This window comes from Gallus gallus, chromosome Z (assembly GCF_016699485.2).
Source record: "Gallus gallus isolate bGalGal1 chromosome Z, bGalGal1.mat.broiler.GRCg7b, whole genome shotgun sequence".
Lineage (NCBI taxonomy): Eukaryota > Metazoa > Chordata > Aves > Galliformes > Phasianidae > Gallus > Gallus gallus.
The window spans coordinates 10,005,539-10,018,776 of NC_052572.1; the positions used below are offsets into that span (position 1 = coordinate 10,005,539).

A 13,238-nucleotide genomic window follows, 5' to 3' on the forward strand; every position below is an offset into this window, starting at 1 on the left:
CCAGCCCGTACCTCCAGTGCAGTGGGGTTTTGGAGGGGAACATGTCCCCTGTGAAGGCTGAAGACAACAAATACTAAGCTAGGACTGGCGGTATACACATACTTCCTGTACATATAACCTGTTTCCTTACAGCTCAGTTGCTGGTCAGGAGGCCGAGAAATTGCTGCTCATAATGAAAACTCGTTTCCACTTTGCTATTTTCATTCTCCTTGCAAAGGAGCAAGGAGAAAACAAAAACAAAACCAGAAACACCACACCTTCTGAGACACCAGTGCAGGTCCCAGGCAACTTTTAACGTTTCTTAAATGCTTTTATCCTGCTTACTCTGAATGACTGTTCTTGGAGTGCAGTATTTCATTTCTGGCTTAGACACGTATCTTAACAGCATTACTGCATGGCCTCTGTCCCCAGTACAGCCTCCTCTCTGCAATGGCAGCTACAGCCATGGACCAGCCAGACCTCCGTGTGACAGAAATAAGTATCCAGAGGAGTACTAAGGATACCATTTATTTTCAAAATCACTAAAAAACCCGAACAAAACAGTTTATGGCGACACAGATTTACATAACAGACACAGCAAATTGGAAAATGTACAATCTATTTCATGTTATTGCACTCGCTGTTTGTAATATACAAGGCATTTAAAACAGTTTTCATTAGAAGAAGTTTTATTCATATAAATAAAGGTGTAAATATACAGTATCATACAAGAAGTGTGTCAGCCTAATACACGAAACCTAACCTAGAGTGGGATCCCTATTTCTCACATGATCTAGCCTACTTCTCATCGATATTTCCACATGTACATTTACATACCCTAAATGTAGAAGCAGGTAAACATTCCCACCTGGGAATGGTTCCTTTAGATCTTCACAAGAACCACTGCAGAACATTCATAAGGGTTAATTTTAAGCGAGGGTCAACAGAAAACCCGAATCACTCAACAGTTTCTTAACACTTATCTGCTCTCAATTACTTTTTTAAGCAAGAAAATGATCAGATATTGTTCCCTCTCTAATGTAGGCCTAACCTCACAGTTTCTTTGTTTTGTGGTGGTTTTGTTGTTGTTGTTGTTTTGTTTTTTGTTTTTAAATACAGATGTAGTCCCCAAAGAAGATGGGAAGAGCTCCCACGTACAAAAGCCTGCAGAAGATGCCACTGCTGTACCACACCAGAGCCTATTCTCATATCCAACATGTGCTCCAAGCCTAGGAAGCAGCAAATCCTCCCACCAGACCTCTATCTAGAAGCAAATCCACCTTATCTGGCACGCCTTCAGGTCCCCGGTGAAAAGCAGTGGACCAACTGCATAATTTCATCCTGATTTTTGGTCTACGAAAATGCAGCTGTGAGTCTTTGGGGAGTCACTGCTCTCCTAGAGCTTGGTCAGCCCTTCAGTGTGGCAAAGAATCACCGTGGGTCTGACATGCAAACAGCGAGGTCGGAATGCCTGTTGAACTTACTGAATACTGATGAATTAACACAACTTCCTGTGCCGTTCTGCTGTGACCAGGCTCTCAGAAAAGTAAGCTACCTTTCCAGATGCACAACCAGTGGTACGCTGCATCTCTTTGCTTCATCCATCCTTTCTGTAACAGATCAGGTCAACATTCTGTAAATCCTGGGGCTTTCATGGAGAGTGTCACCCTAACAGAAACATCAGGAAATGCCACTGTAACCACATCAACACCAGGAGCACTGGTCAAAGTGTTTCCTGTTCCTTCACACACACAAAAAAACAGTTTTTTCAGGAACAGAAACAACGAGGGTTAAATACTATTCTTTTTCTTGCTGCGAAGTTATTAGAGAAGTAAATAATTCTACCCATATTAAGTATCAGACTTAAAATGTTAAACCTATCTTTAAATTATCCCCACTACTGAATTACACACAGAACTCCCCACCTCTCCTCGCTGTTATTCATCCAACACATATCTACATGCATGTAAAATAAAATACTAAACAGTATTCAACTACTGAAAATCAAAAGCCTTCTAAATCACTCACAAAGAACAGTATCTGCAAGTAAGCGTCTGAAAATATTCACCACGTATCATTTTAAGACATCTCAAATTAAGTTTGCTTTACAAAATGAAGATTTCATCTTTGAGCTCACAGTGGACTGGGAGAGTGCCATATGTCCTCCTGGCACTGTGACCTCAAAGATTTTCAACTAAAAAATATCCCCATCGTTTCCTAAAACTTATTTGTGATTTAGCACATTAAAGTAGCAAAAAGTACTGCACTTGAACGTGTTATACATATACAGGTACATATTTACTACGCTGCATTAAATTCCACATGCATTTTACGTATCTACTATACACGCTTTTACAATCAGATTTTGGTCACTCCTGAACAAGGCCTACCCATTTAATCTTCGCTGCCAAATGTCTTCTCCCTGATTTTTCAGGGAAGACACAAAGCTGACCTCTTTTATCCCAGGCCTGCTGCCCCAGTTTGGGGCTGACCCCAAGCGCCGTGCCCTCCCAAATCCTCCCCTACAAGGATGGGACCAAAGGTGAGAAGTGGTCCCGGCAGAGGGGCTGAGCTCTGGGGTCACAGGAGACTCAAATCCACCTCACTGACCCTGAATGCGTTCCACAGAAATCCTGCAGGCAAAGCAGCTGTAGGACTATGGACAGTATTGCCTTTCACGTAACCGAAAGTTGCATCTCTTCCTAGATTCTTGTGCTAATACATGTCACCGAAAGAGATTTAAATATGTTTGTTTATAGGCAAGCATTGCACAGCCTTCCTGCTCACTTGGTCTCTGGCTGCCCCACAGAACTCAATTTTATTCTGCCTATCAAGAGTTGCTGACTAACGCAGCTGCCACAGGAATGAACCAAACCAAGGGTCCACCATCCTGGAAGCAACTGAGCCAAGCACTGTGAATACAGACATAAACAAAGTAAACGATAGCATGATCTTGGGGTACAGCCAAGTGAGGAGCCCGGGCCTTCTTATAACAGCTACACAGTGTCTTGCCTTACTGCAACAGCAGGGCAGCACTTCAGATTTGGACCGGCTCCAGGCTGAGAGCTCCTCACCCTGGGCTTGTTGGCTACGAGCGGGGCTGCAGCCCAACGCGACAAACAACCTGAGCACTCTGGAACAAACAACTTGTTCTCAGCTGATAAGGACGCTGGCCCATTTCCTCCTCTATCTCTTTTATGTTGTTTAGCCATCCCAGACATAGGAAGAGAAATAGCACAGTCTAATCTCTCGCACTCATACATTCTCCTCCCCATAGAACAGACTATAAATAACACTCAGCAGCATGGCCCGCTACCGATACCTCTACTAGGAGCTGAGGTGAGAAAATCCCAACTGGAGCACCTGTAGCACTGCAGCCCTTACAGTTTTCTCTATCTACAGCACGGCTTCTCCCACCCATGCGAATAGTTTTCAGTCTCACTATCCAAAACCCTCAGCATCAGCCCATTCCTGATGCAGCCAGAAGCACTTACGCTTTGCACACACATACTCACCCACTCCCACACAAGAAAAAATAAATACTGGACAGGAAAGGAAAAAAAAATAATTAAAAAAAAAAAAAAAACAATTAATAGCCACCATAAATATGGCCAGTTCAGATTTAATCTGTTAAAATCCACATCCTTAGACCACCATTTTCCAGCTTGAGTATTTCAAGCTGGGCAACCTTCAGCCTCTTGCAGCCAAATAAAAGCAGCCTGGCTTTCAGACGTACTTAGCGATCGCTGAAGTCTGTGGGATCTGCAAGTGCTCAGCACTTGGAAACTGCCCTTCTTTTAAAAATATATGTGTATTTAAAGGTGTCTAATGTTAGAAGCCTAAATTTGAAAATTCAATCCCCAATTTTTATCACTCCCCAAAACTAACAACTCAGCCTACACCTTGGTAGACAGTCGCCTAATATTTGGACTTGATCTTCTTGCTCACAGATTTCTGCTGCATTATTGCCAAGTGCTTTTGTATACAAGTTGCCCCTAAAGGCAGATTCAGTTGTGGTAGACGCTGAGTTGATTCATCAGTTTTTGGAGGATTCTTCACCTTTGCAATAAAATGCTCACTTTAGGCATAAAAGTTGTGCAAAAATTATACGTCTCTTTTGTCATGCACTTTAAGCAAAACTGCACTTAGAAGAATAGAGTGAGATTGTTCCAGACATTCTCTTATTATAACAAATAAGGACCAGACCCTAAGTAAGTGTCCTGAAGTCAGATTATAGCTAAGCGATACAGTACAGTCTAAGTACTCATCCTTGTCAACAGGATGGCAATTGACAAGTTGTACTCCCAATGCTCTGCAGATACCAAAAATATGAGGGACAGGCACAACGTTATTTATCTCAGACAAAATACTTTAAACCAAACTCAGTAAAGGTCTTGAAGTTCCACTAAAACTGCCACATACAAAAAAGATGTCTCTAGTGTTTGGTTTCCTTCATTCTTGATAACCAGGCGAGATTTTAGACGTTCATCACACTCTTGCTCAGTGGTTCTCCAAGGCTCTTAGCACCTCTTTGTAAAGCATTAAGACACTTCTGTGGCATTAGAAACAAAGACAGCTTCTAGCCAGTTTTAAATGTTTTGTCTTAGCAAGTGTGATTAGATGTAGCACTTCCATCATACTGAAGTTCTGTGTTTCCTGATGAGTAGCTGAACAGGGCCCTCCGGCACAGATTTAATAATGTTCCAGGCGTCGTAATGCATGAGGCCAAGTAATGATTTTCCACTAACAGCAAGAATCTCATCTCCAGATTCTATGTTTCCAGCTTGCTCTGCGGCACCACCTACAAGCAAAACAGGAACAAAGTCAACGTAAATAAAAAATTGCTTTCCACTGTGACAAACGGCGACTAAGCTGTTCTTCTAGCAGTGGTAATTTCCATACATGTCACTTAAGCTCAGCTCAGCTCTTGCAATCTATCAGTAAGTTTTCTATAACGATAGTTCAACTTGCAACGCTGACCATGATCAAGCAGGGAGAGAAAAAGGATTGTATCTACAGATATATGTTAAGACCTTGAAAATTAAACGTGTCCTTCCCTCTCAGAATCAATTTTGAAAGAAGAAAAAACAAGCACATGCATGGAAATTGATAAACAATTCAGGAAACACCACTTTCATTTTTTTAACTTGATGAAAGAATGCATCACTGGAAATTAACCCTGTACAAATGCTGAACGCCCTCAGCTTCATTAGGTTTGAACTTCTCAAACCATTACGTACAATAATGCTGCTGTAATTTAATGCTTACAATAGCAGACAAGTCTAGGAAGCAACTGCGTCATAATAAGTAAATCAGATTGCTGAACAAGCACTTAGTAGCAGATGTGATCTCCAGACATTCTCAAGAGTATTTTTTTTCTAATGACTGCTTTGGTTACTAAGTGGTTATCATCAGAGGACACAAGAAACACGCTTGTTTAAAAAATAAATAAATAAGAAAAAAGGAAAACTGGGTTAAGATCTGATGTTTTTTCATGTTTGCAGTACCTTTAAATATTCTTTTTACAAGCAAGGGCCTGTCTCCAGCAATAGAAGCTTTTCCACCGTCGAGGCTGAAGCCCAAGCCAGCAGAGGTTTTCAATAATTCAACACAGATGACATCATTCATGTCCAGGTTTGGATCTGCAACAGAATACATCCTGTTATGCATTTAACGGTAAACTGCAGGTTGGGTTTGGTTGGGTTTGTTTTCGCTGCAGTGACAAAGCCATTCAGAGTTCAGTCCATAGTGAAACAACAACATGTTGTCACCTTGCTTCTCAGAAGTGTATCATGTGTATCAGCGAAGGACTGACAGCACAACATGCATTATGTGCACAGAGATTTTCATTTTGCATGGGCAACAAAAATCCATCAAGGCATTCATGTGGGTAAAATCGAAGATGAACTAAACAAAGATTTTAAATGTCAACAAAAGAATTGGAAAAAAAAAATTGTGCAAGTACTATGGAGAACATTTTCTTTTGTTTCCCATTCATTATCCAAGGAGTTGCACCTTTTTAAATAACAGCACTAAATAGGACATTGCATGTAAAAGAAATATGTTCCATCCTCCTAAGAGAGAGTTTGTATGCACTCACTAGTGTGAAAACTTGTTTCTGGTCTCACATCTATGGAAGTAATCGTAACTATCAATAGGTGTATGCTGCTTCCTACATCTTAGATGCTTTCAGAATGCAGTAATGCTGTAGTTGACATAAATTATGATTTTGCTTAGAAGGAAACAAGTCCACAGGTTTGGAAAACAGGACCCTCTTTGCCCTGTGTGAATGTAAAAATTCTTCAGCCTGCAGCATCACAAATGATTGTTATGGTTACCTCAAACAACTCCAAATGTTATCTGAAACATCTGGAGATGAGCCCTGTCTCATAGGACGGAGAGACAGTCTTAATAATCCAACACTGTTTGTGAGAGAACGTTGCCACCTAGCGCCGGCACACCACTTACTGCTAGAGAAAAAAAAAAAAAAGCCAACACAAAAGCCAACAAAAAGATCCTCTAAAGCCCATGTCCAGTGGGTTCAAAATAGGCGAGAAGCAGCTCCTTTTCTGCCTTCGGGGTGCTCTGAGCTGTGTGCCTGCTACTGCCCAGGGGGGCAGGGGAAGCTGCATCACTGGGGCTGTCAGCAGTAACCACTGCCCACCCCATCCAGTGCACTGCCATGGGATGGGAGCAGGTCAGCCCTGTACTCCTGAGGCAGCGGCATACGCTCAGACAGTACAAAGGTTGTGTGCCTTAATTCTGCAAAAATTTGGGGTACTTTGAATGGATCTCTCAAGTGCACAGAATTGTTGCCTTGTCCCCAAGCAGCGATTACTACTGTCACTAACTGTAAGTGGAACTCAATTAGGTCCTACATATCCTCCTAAGTTTCTGTCTAGTTATGATATTTCAAACAAAAATAAAAGAACACCAACAAAAAAAAAATTGTATTTGGGCTCCAAAGAGAGCAAATAAAATTTAAAAGTAATTTCATTTGCTCCCTTCAATTACATAAGGCACAGACTCTTTTAATCTGGAACACATGGACATTTTCCCCTTCAGTATGCTCTGCAAAGGAATCCTTCCAAGTACTCTTGGACAAAGATCATACCTGTTCCTATTTCCATGGAAACATCCTTTCCAGACCCCACACATTTTCTGCCAGTAGCTGATATCTCAAGTCTGGAGGAATTGTTTGCTTTGTCTTTTTCCTTCTGGATGACAATGACCGCATACTTGTGCAGTCTCGCCTGATGGAGTGCATTCAGGACATCGCCATGGACCGAGTTTGCAAGAGACTTGCCATTGATTGACAGAACAAGATCTCCTCGCTGGATAGTCCCTTCTTGGGATGCCACTCCCTTGGAAAACACTCTGTGGACCTGCAAGAAAAATTTTACCTCAGGGACACATTCAGCTCGTAAGCACACGTAGTGAACATAGAGACCCCTACTATCAAAGTTCACAGCCGCTGCCCACTGCCTGGGTATCAGGCACACAACACTTGCTCTTATCATCAGCTTCAAATATGAAGCCTACGTGACCAGACAAGAACTGTTTGGGATGGGGTGGAATGCATGCTACTACTGCACAGTCAGTTCTATGCCAAAGACAACCAAAACCAGCTAGGGAACGTAGTGTCACAGAGCACTTATGTGCTTTCATTGACTTTCTCAAATGCCTTCAATGAACAGTATCTTCAAATAATACACTTCAAATGATTTCAATCTAACACTAATTTTGAATGATTCACAGGTTATCTTGACATCCACATCGCAGCAAACTCACCAAGAATAGCACTGTACTGTGTTATACCCACTCCCCAAATTCCCAGTGACTGGAATCCAAAGCAGTTTTCAAACAGCCTCTACAGTGATGCACAGCATCTGTGCACAAAAAGGCTCTGACTTACTGCTGCTATACAATATTTAATTGCTCCTCTTTATTTGTCTGAACAAGTACCATGTGAGTGGATGCAAGAGGACGATTTAATGGCTCAAAACACATCTTTTCTAGAGGACATAAAATACTTTATTCAGAGTGGATTAAAAAAGAATAAACTCCAGTGAGTGCAGCTGAGATTTATATGGGTGCCATTGACAGAAAGGGACTGACTACAACAGTCACGACTCGTTATTTAAAGACTTGCCTACCAAGCACTGTAATTTATCAGCCAGAGCACCATTTCCCATGCAATACAGTTCTAGGCCCACTGGACAAAGGCTCAAGGCAGCACATTTGTGGACTCAATTCTGCATGGCATGTTCTCTAGGAATTTCTCTGCTTTATCCAAAACAGCAGCAAGAGTCAGAAGCCTTTTGACTCCTACTCCCTCCTGTTGCAGGGCCCTGCTGAGGGAGGCACCTGCTGCAACCAGGGTTAGGAAGATAGTTTTCCAGCCAGCCCAAGTAAGCATCCAGAGCTAGAATCACTGCTTCAATGACAACTGCAGATATTCAAATGCAGGTGTTAAGTGGAATATGGAGGTCATGCCCAAAGCATCTGCTGCCTTCCCACACGTGCCCAGACTCCTCAGGTACTTCGAAGCTCATTAGGCTTTTCAATTTCTGCACCCAAGTGTGGGCAGAACAGCCTATCTAAGCAGCTCAGCACCCAGAAACAGGGAAGACAATCTTGGTAGCCAGAGAAGTGGAGCCTTGTCAGTATTTCAACTTTTTAACATCTTTTGCTTAAAAGTTGCTCAATGTCACACAGCATTCTTGGTTCATAATGCTGTATAAGATGCTCTTTTAAATAAAAAAAAAAAAAAAAAAAAGGAAAAAAAAACCAACCCTCACTTACTGACATCCAACAGTTTTTGCTAAGAGTAAAACAAAACAGTGAAGTGAAATCCAGAATGTCTGCTCAGGTCTGAAACTGCCACTCTCAGGATTTGCCAAAAACTTCAACAATTTTGCTACACAGAATTTCCTTTCAAAGGCTGGAAATAAAGATTTCTTCTAAAAGCCTGCATGCATGCGAAATTTTACTTATATGCATTCAGATTCAGACTACCCAGTAAGATAGCAGTTACACTTTCAAAGACTGAAAACATAATTGGCATCCATCTCCAGTAATGAAAATTACGGTACCCAGACACTCCCTTCGATTTCAATGGCAGACAGCACGCAGCTGCCTCTGAGAGACACTGTGTTAAGGCTTGCAGTGAGTCTTGATAAATGAGCACTTGATCTAATCACCAGCATGCTTTAGAGCGAGCTTTGCAAAAAGATGACTTGCAGTCATCACTTACTGTGACTGATTTCTGTTCCAGATCTATTCCTCCAGCAACACTAAATCCCAGGCCAGCTCCTTCTTCTTTGCTCAGGACTACAAAGTATGCATCTTCTTTGCTCTGGCAGGAAAATGGGGACAGAGTGGTAAGGGAACAAAGAGAAAAACAAAAGCAAAGATCAAGACCAAGTTCCTGCACAAATCACAAACTTCCAGTACTCTCAGATTATGGCAGGTGAAAAAAAAATCAACTCAAGAAATTCAAACTGAGACATTAAATATATTTATATTTCTGCTACAGCTCTGTACGAAAACTCAGGTGATGGCAGAGATTCCTTCAGTCAGTCCAAGGCTAGAATGCAAAGTCAAAATTAGGGTAGTGGAAGGGTATTACACTTTGGACAGCTAGCTTTCACAATCAACGTTGTTTTGCTGGATGTTTTGCAGTACAGCTGGATACTTCCCATACATCTTTCAGGATCAAACACTCTATTTTCTATTATTACTAATACTTCTGTTATCCTATTTTTCCTTTCTCTTGAAAGGTAGCTATGGCAGCTGCATCAACCTCTTCTCAACAGTGCTGGGCAATCTTGCAAGGGGCAATGATTACAAATTGCAGCTTGGGAAGGTTCAATGAGACAGCTATTTCACCTTTCAGATGGAAGTAACGAGTCCATCAGTGACCCAAACAGGACTAAGCTGTGCTGTAGTGAAAAGGAGCATACAGCACAGGAACGGGACTGGCAGTGGGCTGCACCAGGGTTGAACTTGGCTCCAGATCAGCATGAAGGTGTGAAGTTGATTTCTTTGAAGTGATGAGCTGCTGCCAAAACTCAGATTTTGCAATGAGAGAGTAGCAGTTCTGTCAGCAAGTCTGGTGCCATTTTCTGAATGGTTATTAGGACAAAAACAGACACTGTTACAGATGCTCCATTTTGCAATAGAAGGGAGATCTGATGGAGAAGAGGACAGTAACTGCTTGTGGGGCAGAGCACCAGAAGCAGGGAGTGGAAAGCAGGACTCTCATCTTTTTCCTGGGAACCTATCCAACATTAAACATTTCCAGAAGCTGCCAACACTAAAATTAATGGCACATCATTAGAAACAAACTTCTTAATCTATTTAGCATTAAATGACAGATTCAACTCACTAAATCCAACGTTTTAACTCAGCGCTTGCCTTTAATTTCAGTGCAGAAAGCACAGGGAATCACAGATTATTTCTGCTGCTTGGTGAAACAATATGAATTCTTGGCCTCTGTGTGCCTGCTTTGCCAAATAATGGTCAAGGAAGACTTTCTGCATTAGAAGCATTCCTGCAAAGCACAGTAGAAATTGATGTCACCCTGCTTCACACCACTGATCCATGAGGGCATGGGAAGAGAGGAGCAGTCAGGGATGAACACATTAATCCACGATCTTTCATAGCTGTCAAGACCTTCCTCACCCATACTCAAACAAGAACAGCTTTACATTAGCCTGGATATAACAGTGAGTCAAATATCTAATGTAGCCTCCTTCAACAAAGTGCTCTGAGGGTAACAAACAATTTTATCTTTGACCATTAAGTACTAAAGCATTTTTGTTTAAGAGGTCATGTTTTTTCCTACCCTTTCCCTCCCCCACAATGGTGTGTCTTTGCCTGGAATACTGGGTGTAGTTCTGGGCTCCACAGTTTAAAAAGGATGTCAAGATGCTTGAGAGCATGCAGAGGAGGGCAACAAAGCTGCTCCAGGGGAGGTTCAAAGTGTATATTAGGAAAAACTGCTTTATCGTGAGGGTGGTCACATACTGAAACCTGCTTCCTAGAGAGGTGGTTGATGTCCCGTGCTTGCCTGTGTATAAGCAGCATTTGGATAATGCCCTTAAATTATATGTTTTAAGTAGTGGTCTGACAGTTGGAACTCAGTCTCTGTGGGTCCCTTCCAACTAAAACTATTCTACTCTATTCCTATTCTATACTGTAACTTAATCTGCTTACACTTATAGAAATGCTACAGGGTTGTGTGATGACCACATGTCCCAGGACAGCCAGCAAGACTAACTGAGCCCCGGTTTCCCATTCCCAAACGTGCCTTTCCTCCTTTTTCAGCCCTTAAGTGAGTCCCCACAAAGATTGTGTAAAATTGGGCATACACACCAGCCTATTCCTTTACTTGGCCACATAGTGGAAGCAAAAAAGCTAGAGTGATGTGCGGGGCTTTGAGAAGAGTCAATACAACAATCAGTACTATCAGACATCTGACAGGTGAGCCAACACAAAGGAGCTCCCTGCAGTCTGCAGGCAAGTTACTGTCTCAGAATTTCTAAGGAATTTGCCCAGAGTTACAGAAGAAATGAGCAATGTCACATAGAACCCAAATCTTTAGCCTCTCCATTTAGCCTGTTCATCAGATGATCAGATTAAAAGATCTGATTTTTGAAATATATATTATAAACATTTACTGAACACCGGGAGTGAATTCAGAACTGTTCAGAGGAAAAGATAATGATAAATTCTTCCTGGAGAAGCTCCTTCTGAATCAGACAGTCCACCTCATTTTTCAGCAATTGCATAAGTAGGAAGAATTGTCCTATTGTACAATTAAACCCACCATTTGACTAGCATAACATTTTCCAGCACGTGTGCCATACTGAGCTTAAATATGGATAAGAAACTATGCAGACAAGGAGTGCATTCCAAAAAGCATTTAGTTTTATAAATATTTGAGTTCTCATATTTTGAGAAGTGGCATAAATAAATAATGTCTCCAATACTCCATATAAAATACTTTAAAGAACACTTAATTAGTTTCGCCCAGAAGTACAATCCAATCCTAAATTCTTCAGTAAACCTATCAAACTGTATTGGCTCACAAAGCAAGCTTTAGTTACGCTGTCCTTGAAAGGAGGTAAAACTGGGTATTTTGGGGGGGTCCTCTTTCCCTCAGTCCATTCTATACTCTGTGAGTTAAGACTGAGAAATACTCCAAATGCAGCTCAGCCAGCAGTTATGCAGACCAGATGGCATTTTTCCCTCTAGTGCTGTCATTATTTTATCAACTTCAGCTCTGATTCAAAAAGGATGTGGACATATCCCAAAAACACACACACTGCAAAGAGGGAAAAGGACATCCTGGCAAACATTTCACTTCAGAGGCCTTCTTCATACATCTGAATAATGAAGAAGGTTACCTTGGTGCAATACGTTTCCACAGAAAAGAGCAAAACGTGCACAGTGGTCTCTTACAAGTCCTCCATCAGATGCTTTCTGGCACTTTAAGCCATCAGTTTCTGTTATCCTGGCCTCTAAAAAAAAGTGTTTGCTCCCAGAGGGGAACACAGTTTCCCCTGTGTGGTGGGTAAAGTGGATCTGGCCATGATGTCTGGTGGAAAGTTAAATTCTGATGTGCAATTATTGGCAAACCAAGGAGGTTCTCAGCTTTAACAATGACTGGAGCCATTCTTCCTCACTTAAAATGGTCTTATTGTGGTTCTTAACTGCTTTCACACTGGACAAACAAGATCCCTTTTTTATCCAGAACCCACTAAAATATATTAAGGGTTTATAGTAAGCATTCAAAAACCAGCAGCAGTAAAACTATCATCAACCATAACCGACTGCAGGATGACTGGAGGAACTCTGTAAGGGATTTTTATCTGCAATTAACAAAACCCCTAAAAATACTCCCAATAGTTTAGTTTCATCTTCTGGTTATTACCTTCACTTGTGCTTTGACTTCTTGGAGCATAGAAGCAATGTCACATTTTGGTACCAGAGCTGACAAAACAGACTGCAATTTTTGCTGGTCCAGGTTTGAGATGAGCAGCTGATCCAGACTAGAAAGGAGAGAAAAAAAAAAGTGTATTTCTAGACTGTGTAGATATGTTTCAAGTAAATAGTAAAATTCACATTATGGTAAGCAACAAAAGGGCAGCTCGACAGCAAGCAGAAATCTTGGGCATGGGTAAGAAATGGTGTGTGCTGGGAGAATGAGAACACAGAAAGAAGACAATTTACAACAACTCTGAAAATCAGTT

General features: G+C 41.5%; 1 protein-coding gene across 8 annotated transcripts in view; it reads right to left on the reverse strand.

The window, feature by feature from the left end:
- Positions 1-491: 491 nt before the first annotated feature.
- PDZD2 (PDZ domain containing 2) overlaps positions 492-13,238 on the reverse strand; it is a 194,379-nt gene continuing 181,632 nt past the window's right edge. For all 8 annotated transcript variants that reach the window (XM_004937166.4, XM_004937164.4, XM_046905544.1 and 5 more), the window contains 5 exons: positions 12,920-13,037; positions 9,236-9,337; positions 7,094-7,364; positions 5,487-5,621; positions 492-4,780 (listed from right to left, as the gene is read on the reverse strand). In XM_004937166.4, the coding sequence (XP_004937223.2) occupies positions 4,614-4,780; positions 5,487-5,621; positions 7,094-7,364; positions 9,236-9,337; positions 12,920-13,037 (793 nt within the window). In that variant the 3' untranslated portion in view covers positions 492-4,613. The remainder of the gene's footprint in view (positions 4,781-5,486; positions 5,622-7,093; positions 7,365-9,235; positions 9,338-12,919; positions 13,038-13,238) is intronic.